The sequence below is a fragment of the Symphalangus syndactylus genome, chromosome 13, assembly GCF_028878055.3.
Source record: "Symphalangus syndactylus isolate Jambi chromosome 13, NHGRI_mSymSyn1-v2.1_pri, whole genome shotgun sequence".
Classification (NCBI taxonomy): domain Eukaryota; kingdom Metazoa; phylum Chordata; class Mammalia; order Primates; family Hylobatidae; genus Symphalangus; species Symphalangus syndactylus.
In genome coordinates, this window is record NC_072435.2 from 21,509,825 (window position 1) to 21,523,365 (window position 13,541).

General features: G+C 44.6%; 1 protein-coding gene across 1 annotated transcript; it reads left to right on the forward strand.

Annotated features, from left to right (window-relative positions):
• The first annotated feature begins 632 nt into the window (after window positions 1-632).
• DUXA (double homeobox A) lies at window positions 633-13,095 on the forward strand. The gene is made up of 6 exons (XM_055239956.1): window positions 633-699; window positions 7,294-7,448; window positions 8,819-8,930; window positions 9,656-9,801; window positions 11,785-11,890; window positions 12,633-13,095. The coding sequence occupies exons 1-6, from the start codon at window positions 675-677 to the stop codon at window positions 12,701-12,703; spliced, it is 615 nt and encodes a 204-aa protein (XP_055095931.1). The 5' UTR covers window positions 633-674; the 3' UTR covers window positions 12,704-13,095.
• Window positions 13,096-13,541: the final 446 nt, after the last annotated feature.

Sequence of the window (13,541 nt, forward strand, 5' to 3'; positions counted from 1 at the left end):
TATATATGTTGCATTCAAATACTATTTATCTTGATCATAGAATTTTTAGCACCCCCTTAAATTTTGTTCCTGTCTCACCAGCCTCACTCTTACGTGATAATAATTAGAAATAACACTTTTAATTTAATAAGGAGAGGTCACTATGTCAAAAGATAGGTGGAGAGCATAAAAACCCCATTTACAAAAGACTATATGTATGTAATAAACATTGAAAACTATGTGTAAGCAGAATAGTACTCAGAAATATTCTTTTTTTAAAAATTGGGAACTATTGCAAGCTTGTCTCCCTGTTCAGGTTCCAGTGATTTGGGAGGAATTTTTTTCCCACAAGGGGGTTGGGGGAGCCAAGGAGCATGACTCTGTGTATGTGAGTTGGCATGGGCCGAAATGTTCTTCTTGTGATGGCTTAGGTGTAGGGGTTGGTAATAATTTATACGCTGGTGTAAATTATTAAATATCAATTGATGGAAAGGGGTCCTATCTAGTCCTTTTTAGATGGAGGATACAGGTTTCTAAGGAGTGAGTGATACAATTACTAAGGGTGGAACTAGAGATTTATGTGAATGGTTTAAAAAAGTGGGCGGGACCACCTGGCTACACATATAAAACCCAGGCTCTGTGCAGAGTCACTTGTCTCCCAGACAGTGGCTCAGGCTTCAGGACTCTCTTCCAGCATGGCCGAAGACACCTATTCACACAGTAAGTTCCCTTGTGCTTGACTGAGCTTTTGTTGGTTTGGGGAAAAAACAGGGCTAAAAACCTATTGGTCTTGTCAGAAGCTGTGAGAGTTCCGTTTTTAGACTTTAAAATAACTGTATCTGGATAAGGGAAAACCAGTTTCTCTGATGTGATATTATGAAAATAGGCTGTTTTCAGTGCATTTGAGCATTGGGAATTTCAGAAAGGTACAGATATTCAAGAATAAATAAGACATATTTGAGCTTCAGGAAGAAGAGGGGAGGAAGGAGCGGAAAAGAAAAAAAGGAGAGGGAGACAGATGCTAAAAGAGAGTGACTATGGGACACATCACAAAGTTTAGAGCTCAGAATATCCTTAGAATCAAGGATTCCAGATCTGGAAAGCACTTTCCTGATTTCTCTCTACAGAATGTTTGAACTTTTCTCCTGAACTTTGGACTTTATCTAATTGCCTACTTGTCTCTAACAGGCATCTCACCCTCAATATGTTCCAAAAACTGAATTCCCTATGTTCATATCTAAACTATTCCTCCCACTGTTTTCTCCAGCTCAGGAGGTGCCAGGTCATGCTTCATGTCTAGAAAACACTCCTGACTCCATTTTCTCCCGCATAACATAACGTAGTCAGGCTGGACATTCTGGTGGCTTTAACATTCAAATATTTAAGGAATCTGACCATTTCTTGGTCCATCTCATTAGATTATTGGCCCATTGCATTAGATTATTGCAGTCTTCTCCTAACTGATCTCTCTGCTTCCACCAACCTATTCTCAACGCTGTACCTCATGTGATGTTGTTAAACTGGTAATTAAATTATGGCAGCTGGGCGCAGTGGCTCACGCCTGTAATCCCAGCACTTTGGGAGGCCGAGGTGGACAGATCACGAGGTCAGGAGTTCAAGACCAGCCTGGCTAACATGGTGAAACCCCGTCTCTACTAAAAATACAAAAATTAACCAGGCGTGGTGGTGGGCGCCTGTAGTCCCAGCTACTCGGGAGGCTGAGGCAGGAGAATTCCTTGAATCCAGGAGGTGAAGGTTGCAGTGAGCCGCGATCATGCCATGCACCTCAGCCTGGGCCAGAGAGCGAGACTCCATCTTAAAAATACATACATACATACATACATACATACATACATACATACATACATAAAATAAATTATGTCACTTATCTGCTCAAAACCCTCAACAAAAAGGCACCTGGCCCTATCGTGCCCTAGATAACGTGGCACCCAGTATGGTCTGTGACGTCGTCTGCTTCCCTTTTATTCCTTTTTCTCCAGATGTTCTGTCCTCCTTGCCTTAAGTCAAATAGGACAGGCAGTGTCCCAGCCCAGGGCCTCTCCCCACCTCCTGCAATGTGTCTCTCATATGTCAGCAGTGCTCACTCTTTAATGTACCTTTGTTCATGTTATACTTTCTCAGTGAGCCCATCCCTAACTATTGCACTTAAAACTGTGACCTCACCCCTGCACTCTCTACTCTTGCCACTTGATTCTTCTTTGCCGTGGAAATACTCATCATCTGATACACTACATCTTTTGCCTGTTTGCTTGATATCTTTCAGCTCCTTAAAGATCAAGGATATCTTAACTGTTTTGTTTATGGTGCCTAGAATAGGGTCTGGCTTTTAATAGGCATTCAATAATTTTTTAACAATTGAAAAATTAGATGAAAATATTCTGGTTAATTTTACTAGGACTTACCTAGCCATTTCTGGAAGTGAATGTTTGTTTTTTTTTTTTTTTTTTTTTGAGACGGAGTCTCGCTCTGTCACCCAGGCTGGAGTGCAGTGGCGCAATCTCGGCTCACCGCAAGCTCCGCCTCCCGGGTTCACGCCATTCTCCTGCCTCAGCCTCTCCGAGTAGCTGGGACTACAGGCACCCGCCACCACACCCGGCTAATTTTTTGTATTTTTAGTAGAGACGGGGTTTCACCATGGTCTCGATCTCCTGACCTCGTGATCCGCCCGCCTCGGCCTCCCAAAGTGCTGGGATTACAGGCTTGATTCACCGCGCCCGGCCTGTGAATGTTTGTTGTGTGGAGAAGGGTAAAGGCTTAGAAATTAGAATTCAAAGAATGACTATATATATATATATATATTTTCCTACTCCAGAAATGTAGAAGTTGAGGAAAAGCAAAATGGATTTAGGAGTGGCTTTCTGAGATTAATTACAAAAGCAGAGAGGATCAATTTCTCAAGGCATCAGGGCAGGTCTATGTAAATCTTATGAAGTGGTCTTTTGAAAGGGTTGGTGTTACTTACAAATATGTGGAAGAACAGAAGATTTATTTTAGGGCACTTGTTTTCAAAGTATGGTCTGTGGAGCTCCAGAGCCCTTTCCAGGAACTATAAGGTTCCTAATTTTCCTAATTATACTAAGACATTTTCCTTTTCGGTATGTTTACACTTGCACTGATGATACAAAAACAATGATGGGTAAATCTGCTGGTACCTCAGAGAACATCAAACCAGTATAACCAAATTGTACTGGTAGTTACTACGGTTACCCTCATACTTTCAGTGCGAGAACAAAAAGCGGTTTCACTTAGGAATGTCCTTAAGCAGTAACAATTATTGATGTTATTAAACTTTAACCCTTGATTACACCTTTTTAATATCCTGTGTAACAAAAAGGGACATATGCATCAAACCCTGTGCTTCATACTGGAATAGGATGCCTGTCTGGAAAAGAAGGATGTATGTAATTATTTGAATTGCCAGCATAGCTAGCCTTTCACATTTTTATTATTTTAAAATATTTTTATCTTTAAAAAAATTTTTGTTTCCACCAAAATCCTACAGTAATCTAGCCTTTTTTTAAAGAATTATTTTTAATTTTTTTTTTTTTGAGACGGAATTTCACTCCTGTTGCCCAGGCTGGAGTGCAATGGTGCAATCTCGGCTCACTGCAACCTCTGCCTCCCAGGTTCAAGCGATTCTCCCACCTCAGCCTCCCGAGTTGCTGGGGTTACAGGTATGCACCACCATGCCTGGCTAATTTTGTATTTTTAGTAGAGACGGGGTTTCTCCATGTTGGTCAGGCTGGTCTCGAACTCCTGACCTCAGGTGATCTGCCCGCTTTGGCCTCCCAAAGTGCTGAGATTATAGGCGTGAACCACTGTGCCCGGCCAATGATTTTGAATTTTTGTGGGTGCACAGTAAGTGTATATATTTATGGGGTACAGAGACATCCTTACATCCGTGGGATAAATCCCATGTGGTCATGAGGAATTATCTTTTTAACATACTGTTGAATTCAGTTTGCTAGTATTTTGTTGAGGATTTTTGCATCAATGTTCATTAGGGATATTGTCCTTTTTTGATGTGTCTATTTGCCTGCTTTGAGTATCAGAGTAATACCGGCCTTGTAGAATGAGTTAGATGGTGTCACACTATGTTGCCCAGGATAGTCTTGAACTCCTGGACTCAAGGAATCCACCTGTCTTGGCCTCTCAAGGTGACGGGATTACAGGTGTGAGCCACCTACGCCCAGCCTAAACTGTTGTTTTAAATGATAAATGCAAGAGGCTACAAAATCATTGATAGGTAAAAGAGCCATTCAAAATGTAAGATAATGTGTTGGAAACTTGAAAAAAAATGTAAGACAAAAATGTATTTTAATATAACGCAGTAAGGAAAGTTCACTGATACGTTTTCAGACTCCATGTGACAACTACCCTTTAAAAAAGTTTAAGAAATTGGCCAGGCGTGGTGGCTCACACCTGTAACCCCAGCACTTTGGGAGGCTGAGGTGGGTGGATCATCCAGACCAGCCTGGCCTATGTGGCAAAACCCCGTCTCTACTAAAAATACAAAAATTAGCCAGGCATGTTGGCAGGCGCCTGAAATCCCAGCTACTCAGGAGTCTGAGGCAGGGGAATCACTTGAACCCAGGAGGCTGAGGCTGCAGTGAGCCGATATTGTGCCACTGAACTCTAGCCTGGGGAACAGAGTGAGACTCTGTCTCAAAGGAAAAAAAAAAAAAAAAAAAAAAAGAGTGGATGTGACTCATTCCTGTAATTCCAGCACTTGGGGTGGCTGAGGTGGGAGGATTGTATGGGGAGGCCAGGAGTCTCAGACAGCCTGGGCAACCTAGGGAAAGGCCATCTCTACAGTTTTGCTAAAAACTTAGCTAAGCGTGGTGGTAAAGTGAGAGGTCATAGCATGGGGTGTGGACCACTGTAGACCGGAGGGTCAGGGAGGGACTCTGAGAAGATGGCGTGCAAGCTGAGACCTGAACAAGGTGACCTCATCCATCATCATGTGAAGAGCCTTGTGGGTAGAGGGAGGAGCAAGAGAAAACTCTGCAGGAGGAAGAAGTTGGCCGGGTTGGGGGTCAGATGGAAGTTAGATATCATGGCAGGAGTACACACTGCAACGTATAAAGCCAAGTGGAATGTCACGTAAGATGAGGTCAAGGAGATGGACAGGTTCAAGAGAAATGATGGGTAATGTCAAAGGCGGATTGTATGAGCCAATTCATTGAGCTTGTAAAAGTTGAACATTCCCCCTTCAATGAAATACAATGGACCACGGGCCAGGTGCAGTGGCTCACACCTGTAATCCCAGCACTATGGTAGGCCAAAGTGGGTGGATCACGAGATCAGGAGTTTGAGACCAGCCAACATGGTGAAACCCTGTCTCTACTAAAAATATAAAAAATTAGCTAGGTGTGGCGGCATGTGCCTGTAACCCTAGCTACTTGGGAGGCTGAGGCAGGAGAATCACCTGAATCCAGGAGGTGGAGGTTGCAGTGAGCCAAGACCACACCATTGCACTCCAGCCTGGGCAACAAGAGTGAAACTCCATCTCAAAAAACAAAAAACAAAAAACAAAACAATGGACCAGGTGTGTGAAACTGAAGACAAGGGCAAGCATTCAAAGATCAAACAAAAAAGCTGTTGGGCTTCTAACTGAACCTCTAGCATCTCTAGTAAATTTTCTTCTCATCTCAATTCACTAAATCTAATTCTGTTACAAAATGGTATGTTCCAAAATGCTTTCCAGATTTGGTTATTTCAAGGAGATGTCCTATCCAGAAAATTATGTGATGTGGCATTTTTTTTCCTATTGGAAAATTCTACTGAAAGTATGAAATTCTTTTTCCAGTTAATTTTGTCCTCCCTGTGGTGTTTTTAAAAATACCTTGGAAACTGATACTGTTTGCTTGCTATTGCTATTGAGCAATGGAGGTCGAAGTAAAAAAATATGCTCTGGCCAGGGGTGGTGGCTCATATCTGTAATCTCGGCACTTTGGGAGGCCAAGGCTGAGGAATCGCTTGAGCCCAGGAATTTGAGACCAGCCTGGACAATGCGGCGAAACTCTATCAAAAAGTAGAAAAATTAGCCGGGTGTGGGGGTGTGCACCTGTAGTCCCAGCTACTCAGGAGGCTGAGGTAGGAGGATCACCAGAGCCTGTGGAGGTGAAATCTGCAGTGTGCCATGATTGTGCCACTGCACTCCAGCCTGGGCAACAGAGTGAGATCCTGCCTGAAAAAATAAAAATAAAAAAAATAAAATATATGCACCAAGGAATTTTGACCTGAAAAACTGAAAGGGGTTGAAATGGTCCTTGTATCACAAACTCTTCATTTCTATGGTTTCATCACTATAATGACATATCACATGCATTATTGACTTAGATTGTTTCTAATCCATATGAACAGAACATATTGTTTTTTTTAAAAAAATTATTGGCATTTTCATTACATACACGTTTTTATTTTTATTTATTTTTTGTTTTATTTTATTTTATTTTATTTTTTTGAGACAGAGTCTCACTCTGTCACCCAGGCTGGAGTGCAGTGGCGCAATCTCAGCTCACTGCAAGCTCCGCCTCCTGAGTTCACGCCATTCTCCTGCCTCAGCCTCCCGAGTAGCTGGGGCTACTATAGTGGTGCCCGCCACTATGCCTGGCTAATTTTTTGTATTTTTAGTAGAGACGGGGTTTCATCATGTTAGCCAGGATGGTCTTGATCTCCTGACCTCGTGATCCGCCCGCCTCGGCCTCCCAAAGTGCTGGGATTACAAGTGTGAGCCACCGCGCCCAGACTTTTTTTTTTTTTTTTGAGATAGAGTCTCACTCTGTTACCCAGGCTGGAGTGCAATGGCACGATCTCGGCTCACTGCAACTTTCACCTCCCAGGTTCAAGCAATTCTGCTGCCTCCACCTCCTGAGTAGCTGGGATTACAGGCACATGCCACTAAGACTGGCTAATTTTTTGTATTTTTAGTACAGATGGAGTTTCATTGTGTTGGCCAGGCTGGTCTCGAACTCCTGACCTCATGATCTGCCCACCTTGACCTCCTAAAGTGCTGGGATTACAGGCATGAACCACCACGACTTGCTCACAATGGTTTCTGATGGTTTTTCAAAACAGAGGATCCCTGACTTCTTAGTATGGCATTCAGATGAGCTAAAGAAGTTGAAAAATCGCCATTGTGTGTTCAAGAGCTCCATAATTGTATGAGGGTAGTTCTCCTGGAGTGGGTTCCAGTGGATTCGGAAAGAGGAAGTGAGAGACTAGCTTGAACCTGAAGTTTGAATATATAAATTAACCTATTACATGCTTCTTCTTTTGTAATCTTCCTAGAGATGGTAACAGCAAATCGTAGGCGCTGTCGCACCAAATTCACAGAAGATCAATTGAAAATCCTCATCAATACCTTCAATCAAAAGCCTTACCCAGGTTATGCTACCAAACAAAAACTTGCTTTAGAAATCAATACAGAAGAGTCCAGAATCCAGGTAAGTTAAGGTTCGGTATCTCCAGGACTGGAAGTAGAAAGGCAGGAGGGAGAACCATTAACGGAGCCCATACTATGTACCCGTGTGCTGAGGGCTTGGTGGGGAGTATCTCAACTGACCCTCAATAAACCCAGGAAGGTGTTGGTCTTAGCCTCACTTCACAGATGTGGATACCCAGGATGAGCGAGCTCACGGGAGGTGAGAGAACGCGTGTAGGCGTACCTTCAGAGGAGGAGATACTTGAGCTGGTTTTTAAACCTGTAATAATTGCAGCAGCTATTTACCAATTAAATATTAATAATTAGAGCAAATCATGTTGGCAGCAGATGGTGAAGATTCTGAATGCCCAATCTTTTATTTTTATTTTCATCTTTTTATCTTTTTGAGACAGAGTCTCACTGTCTCACCCAGGCTGGAGTGCAGGGGCACAATCACGGCTCACTGAAGCCTTAATCCCAGGCTCAAGCAACCCTCCCTCAGCCTCCCAGATAGCTGGGACTATAGGCACGTGCCACCATGGCTAATTTTTTTTTTTTTTTTGAGACAGAGTCTTGCTGTGTCGTCCAGGCTGGAGTGCAGTGGCGTGATCTCGGCTCACTGAAACCCTCTCCTCCCAAGTTCAAGTGATTCTCCTGCCTCAGCCTCCCAAGTAGCTGGGACTACAGGCGCCTGCCACCATGACCAGCTAATTCTTTTTTGTATTTTTAGTAGAGACGGAGTTTCACTATGTTGGCCAGGCTGGTCTTGAACTCCTGACCTCGTGATCTGCCTGCCTCGGCCTCCCAAAGTGCTGGAATTACAGGCATGAGCCACTGTGCCCGGCTAATTTTTTTTTAAATTTTTTTGTTTTTAGTAGAGATGATGTTGTCACACTATGTTGCCCTGGGTGTGAATGCCAAGTCTTGACCTAAGACTTGGTAGATGGGCCGGGCGTGGTAGGTCATGCTTATAATCCCAGCACTTTGGGAAGCCGAGGTGGGTGGATCACCTGAGGTTGGGAGTTCGAGACCAGCCTGACCAACATGGAGAAACCCCATCTCTACTAAAAATACAAAAATTAGCCAGTCACGATGGCACACACCTATAATCCTAGCTCCTTGGGAGGCTGAGGCAGGAGAATACTTGAACTCAGGAGGTGGAGGTTGCAGTGAGCCGAGATCACTCCACTGCACTCCAGCCTGGGCCACAAAGTGAGACTGCATCTCAAAAAAAAAAAAAGAGAAAAAAAAAGAAGACTTGGTAGAAAGTGACAGAAGTGAATAATAATCCTGGGCTTAGGCCCAATAAGAATTGCTCACTTTGGGAACAGGCAGTGATGTAGCTTAAATGACATTAACATGTAATTATCTCCTTTTCTTTTCCTCACTCAGATTTGGTTTCAGAATCGAAGAGCTAGGCACGGATTCCAGAAAAGACCAGAAGCTGAGACTTTAGAATCAAGCCAGAGCCAGGGGCAAGATCAACCTGGTGTGGAGTTTCAAAGTAAATAACCCTCTTAGTTCTGTTCCCCAGCAGAGCTTCTCTACGGTGGAGCCAACTGCTACTTTGAGAAAAGAATGTCTCCTCCCTGATGACCTCCTGTTCAGGGTCTTATGGTGGCAAAGGGTTCATCGTACCCTAGAAGTTCTCCCCTGCCCTCTTCCCAGGCTTTCTTATTTATTTATTTATTTATTTATTTATTTATTTATTTATTTATTGAGATGGAGTCTCAGTCTGTCACCCAGGCTGGAGTGCAGTGGCTTGATCTTGGCTCACTACAACCTCTGCCTCCCAGGTTCAAGTAATTCTTCCGCCTCAGCCTCCCAAGTAGCTGGGATTTACTGGTGCGCGCCACTACGCCCAGCTAATTTTTGTACTTTTAGTAGAGACGAGGTTTCACCATATTGGTCAGGCTGGTCTTGAACTCCTGACCTCATGATCTGCCCCCTCTCAGCCTCTCAAAGTGCTGGCATTACAGGCGTGAGCCACTCCGCCCGGCCTCTTGCCTACTTTCTTTCTACTGGAGTCCAGAAGCCCAGACATATCATCCTGTGTCTCCTCTAGAACCTTCCACCTGGAAGGAACCTGGGACAAGATCCTCTCAGGAGGAGTCAGTGGGATCGAAATTGGAGGGAGAGTGACAAGTTTGGGTTCTGTGTTTGAATATGTGAACGGACCCTTGCAATACTCCTTGACTGCCCCCTTCCATCTTTCCATGCGTTCTCCAGGTAGAGAAGCCAGACGGTGTCGTACCACCTACAGCGCCACTCAGTTACACACTCTCATCGAGGCGTTTATGAAAAACCCATACCCTGGGATTGATTCCAGAGAAGAACTTGCTAAAGAAATCGGTGTTCCAGAGTCAAGAGTCCAAGTGAGTGAAAAGAAGTATGGTTGTCCCATCTCCTAGGGATCTAGGTATACAGGAAAGGAAGCCACATGGGCCTCAGGCAGTTCCTCATCCTGCTGGGCACAGTTCAGGGTCTTTCACAGCTGTTCCTACTCTGCTGGCTTCTACCCCCAGGTGCCCACAGGACTCAATCTCACATCCCCGTCTGGTATTTTCTGTCTGTCTTGAGCAACGTTGTATTCCTTGAGCCCTGAACAGTGCGTGGCACGTGACACCCAATGAGAATTTGTTGAGTGAATGAATATTAGTTAATATTGCATATAAGCCAGGCATTTGGCTAAAGCCTTTTTTTTTTTCTTTTCCAAGATGGGATCTCACTCTATTACCTAAGCTGGAGTGCAGCGGCGAAATCTTGCCTCACTGCCATCTCGACCTCCTGGGTTCAAGCGGTTTTTGTGCTTCGGCTGCCTGAGTAGCTAGGATTACAGGTGTGTGCCACCATGCCTGGCTAATATTATTTGTATTTTTAGTAGGGATGGGGTTTCGCCATGTTGCCCAGGCTGGTCTTGAACTCCTGGCCTCAGATGATCCACCCTCCTTGGCTTCCCAAAGTGCTGGGATTACAGGGTTGAGCCACCATGCCCGGCCTATTTGACTGAAGTCTTTATGTCTACTGTATCCTTCAGATCTTCTAATTATGCCCTGAGGTTAGAGTTATGAGGTATGAGGTCCAGGCTGGGTGTGGTGACTCAAGTCTGTAATGCCAGCACTTTGGGAGGCTGAGGTGGGCAGATCACCTGAGGTCAGGAGTTCAAGACCAGCCTGGCCAACATGGTGAAACCCCATCTCTACAAAAATACAAAAATTAGCCGGGCATGGTGGTGCACGCCTGTAGTCCCAGCTACTTTGCAGGCTGAGGGAGGAGAATCGCTTGAACCCGGGAGGTGGAGGTTGCAGTGAGTAGAGATTGCGCCACTGCACTCCAGCCTGGGCAACAGAGCAAGACTCTGTCTTGAAAAAACAAATTATGAGGTCCACATTAGACATTTAACATTTAGCTCAGAGAAATGTACCAGTCTGTCCAAGGATTCATTCCTGACACATCTTAAAATGGAATAAAATTGTCAGACTGCTGTGTAGGGTGTGTGTGCGTTTAAACCAGTGCTCCCTCCTGTAAGCAGGACATGAATGCACATTAGTGGTTCTGATGGTTCTTTCCTTTTACTTTCCTCATCTCATTTTCAGTTTTCATTCTCTCCTTTCACTTTGCATTATTCAGAGCATCTACTATGTGCTAGGTACTGTACTAGGTAGTGATTGCTACGGTTTGAATGTTTGTCTCCTCCAAAACCAATGTTGAAACTGAACTGCCATATTAAGAGTTGTGGCTGGGTGCAGTGGCTCACACCTGTAATCCCAGTACTTTGGGAGGCCGAGGCGGGTGGATCACCTGAGATCGTGAGTTCGAGACCAGCCTGAAAACATGCAGAAACCCCGTCTCTACTAAAAATACAAAAATTTACCTGGACATGGTGGTGCATGCTTGTAATCCCAGCTACTCCAGAGGCTGAGGCAGGAGAATTGCTTGAACCTGGGAGATGGAGGTTGCAGTGAGCCGAGATTGTGCCACTGCACTCCAGCCTGGGTGACCGAGTGAGACTCCGTATTAAAAAAAAAAAGTGTATATATATACGTATATATATATATACGTATATATATATATCTTGGGTTGGGGACAGTCAAGTGTGCCTCTAGTCCCAGCTACTTGGGAGGATTGCTTGCGCCCAGAAGTTCAAGATCAGCCTGGGCCACATGGTGAAGCCTCGTCTCTACAAAAAGTTTAAAAGTTAGCCTAATGTGATGATGCACACCTGTAGCACTAGCTACTCTGAGAGAGACCACTGTCTCAAAAAAAAAAAAAAAGAAAAGAAAAAGGAGAAGAAAGCAATCATGAGTTTTACACAACATTCTTTGTTTAAATTAAGTTTCTTTGCCTTACCCCCTTAGATTTGGTTCCAAAATCGAAGATCTAGATTACTTCTCCAGAGAAAAAGGGAATCTGTGGCGTCCTTAGAACGAGAAGAGCAGGGCAAGAGTCCTGAGGGACTGCAAGGTAACTAGCCTGTTGTTTCCAATGTGGTTCACAAGCGGAGCCCTTGGATGTCCAGTGCTTCGTCATGGTGGAGCCGACAGCTCCCCTTGGGAGGTGGAGGATATTCCCGCCCAAGTGCTCCACGGTACCATGGGGTTGCTCACAGTCCCCAAAGACTCTTCCCAGGCCGTGGACCTTCTGAAGAATCCACTGCCCACTTTCCAACTGGAGTCCAGCAACCCCCATGGATACAAATTCTGTTCACTGATGTATCCCCAGTGCCTGGTACAAAGGAAACGCTCAATACACTTCTGTTGAAGGTGTGATTGAGTGAACAGAGGAATGAATCCTCAGGTGTGGTCTGCCAGGGGCAGCGGGGGCATGGCTTTCCCAGGAAGTAGTAGGTTCCATATTGGATTGAAAAGGTGGGGGCTGGGCGCGGTGGCTCACGCCTGTAATCCCAGCACTTTGGGAGGCCGAGGTGGGCGGATCACGAGGTCAGGAGATCGAGACCATCCTGGCTAACACAGTGTAACCCCGTCTCTACTAAAAATACAGAAAATTAGCCGGGCATGGTGGCGGGCGCCTGTAGCCCCAGCTACTAGGGAGGCTGAGGCAGGAGAATGCCAGCCTGGGCAACACAGCAAGACTCTGTCTCAAAAAAAAAAAAAAGAAAAAGAAAAGGTGGGAAAAGGTTGACTTCCATGTTTGTGAATATAAGCTGACCTCTTACATTCTTTCCCCTATCTTTTTTCCTCCTTAGGTACAGAAGATACACAAAATGGCACCAACTTCACCAGTGACTCTCATTTCTCTGGAGCCAGAACATGGTGAACATAGTCAAATTCGGTGTACTTGATATTATCAACTGGGCCCCAAATCTCTCTCACAGTCTTCCTGGGAGTCTATCCTTCTGCTGAAACCGCAAGCTAAGCCTTCTGAAGATGGTAAAGGACTTGACCAGATGTGGTGGCTCACACTTTGTCATCCCACTACTTTGGGAGGGCAAGGCAGGAAGATTGCTTGAGCTCAGGAGTTTGAAACCAGCCTGGACAGCATATAGCAAGACTCTGCCTCTATTATAAAAAGACAAAATAAATGAAAAGGACTGTAGGAGGCAGAGACGGGTACAGGGCATACCACACTACCCTGTTGACACAGCCTAGATCCAGAGTTCAGCAGACCTTGAGACAATGAAAATAAACTTGATAATAATCTTTTTTCAATCATCACAGTAATTATTGATTTGGACAAAAATCACTTGACGTCGTAACCTTAAAGTGACACTGCTCTGCCTATGGAGTAGCCATTCTTTTATTTATTTACTTTCTTAACAAATTTGCTTTCACTTAAAAAAAAAACCTTTAAGTTTGAGGAAGAACGAGATATATACCTCATCTCAAAGAATCTACTCACACACACTTATTAATTACAAAAGGAAAATCAGTAATTTTGCAGTGGAGAAATATGGCCAGCTCTACCTTAACCAAGTGGCTGAAAGTCACTGCACCAAGGCCGGGCGCGGTGGCTCACGCTTGTAATCCCAGCACTTTGGGAGACTGAGGCGGGCGGATCACGAGGTCAGGAGATCGAGGCCACGGTGAAACCCCGTCTCTACTAAAAATACAAAAAATTAGCCGGGCGTGGTGGCAGGCGCCTGTAGTCCCAGCTA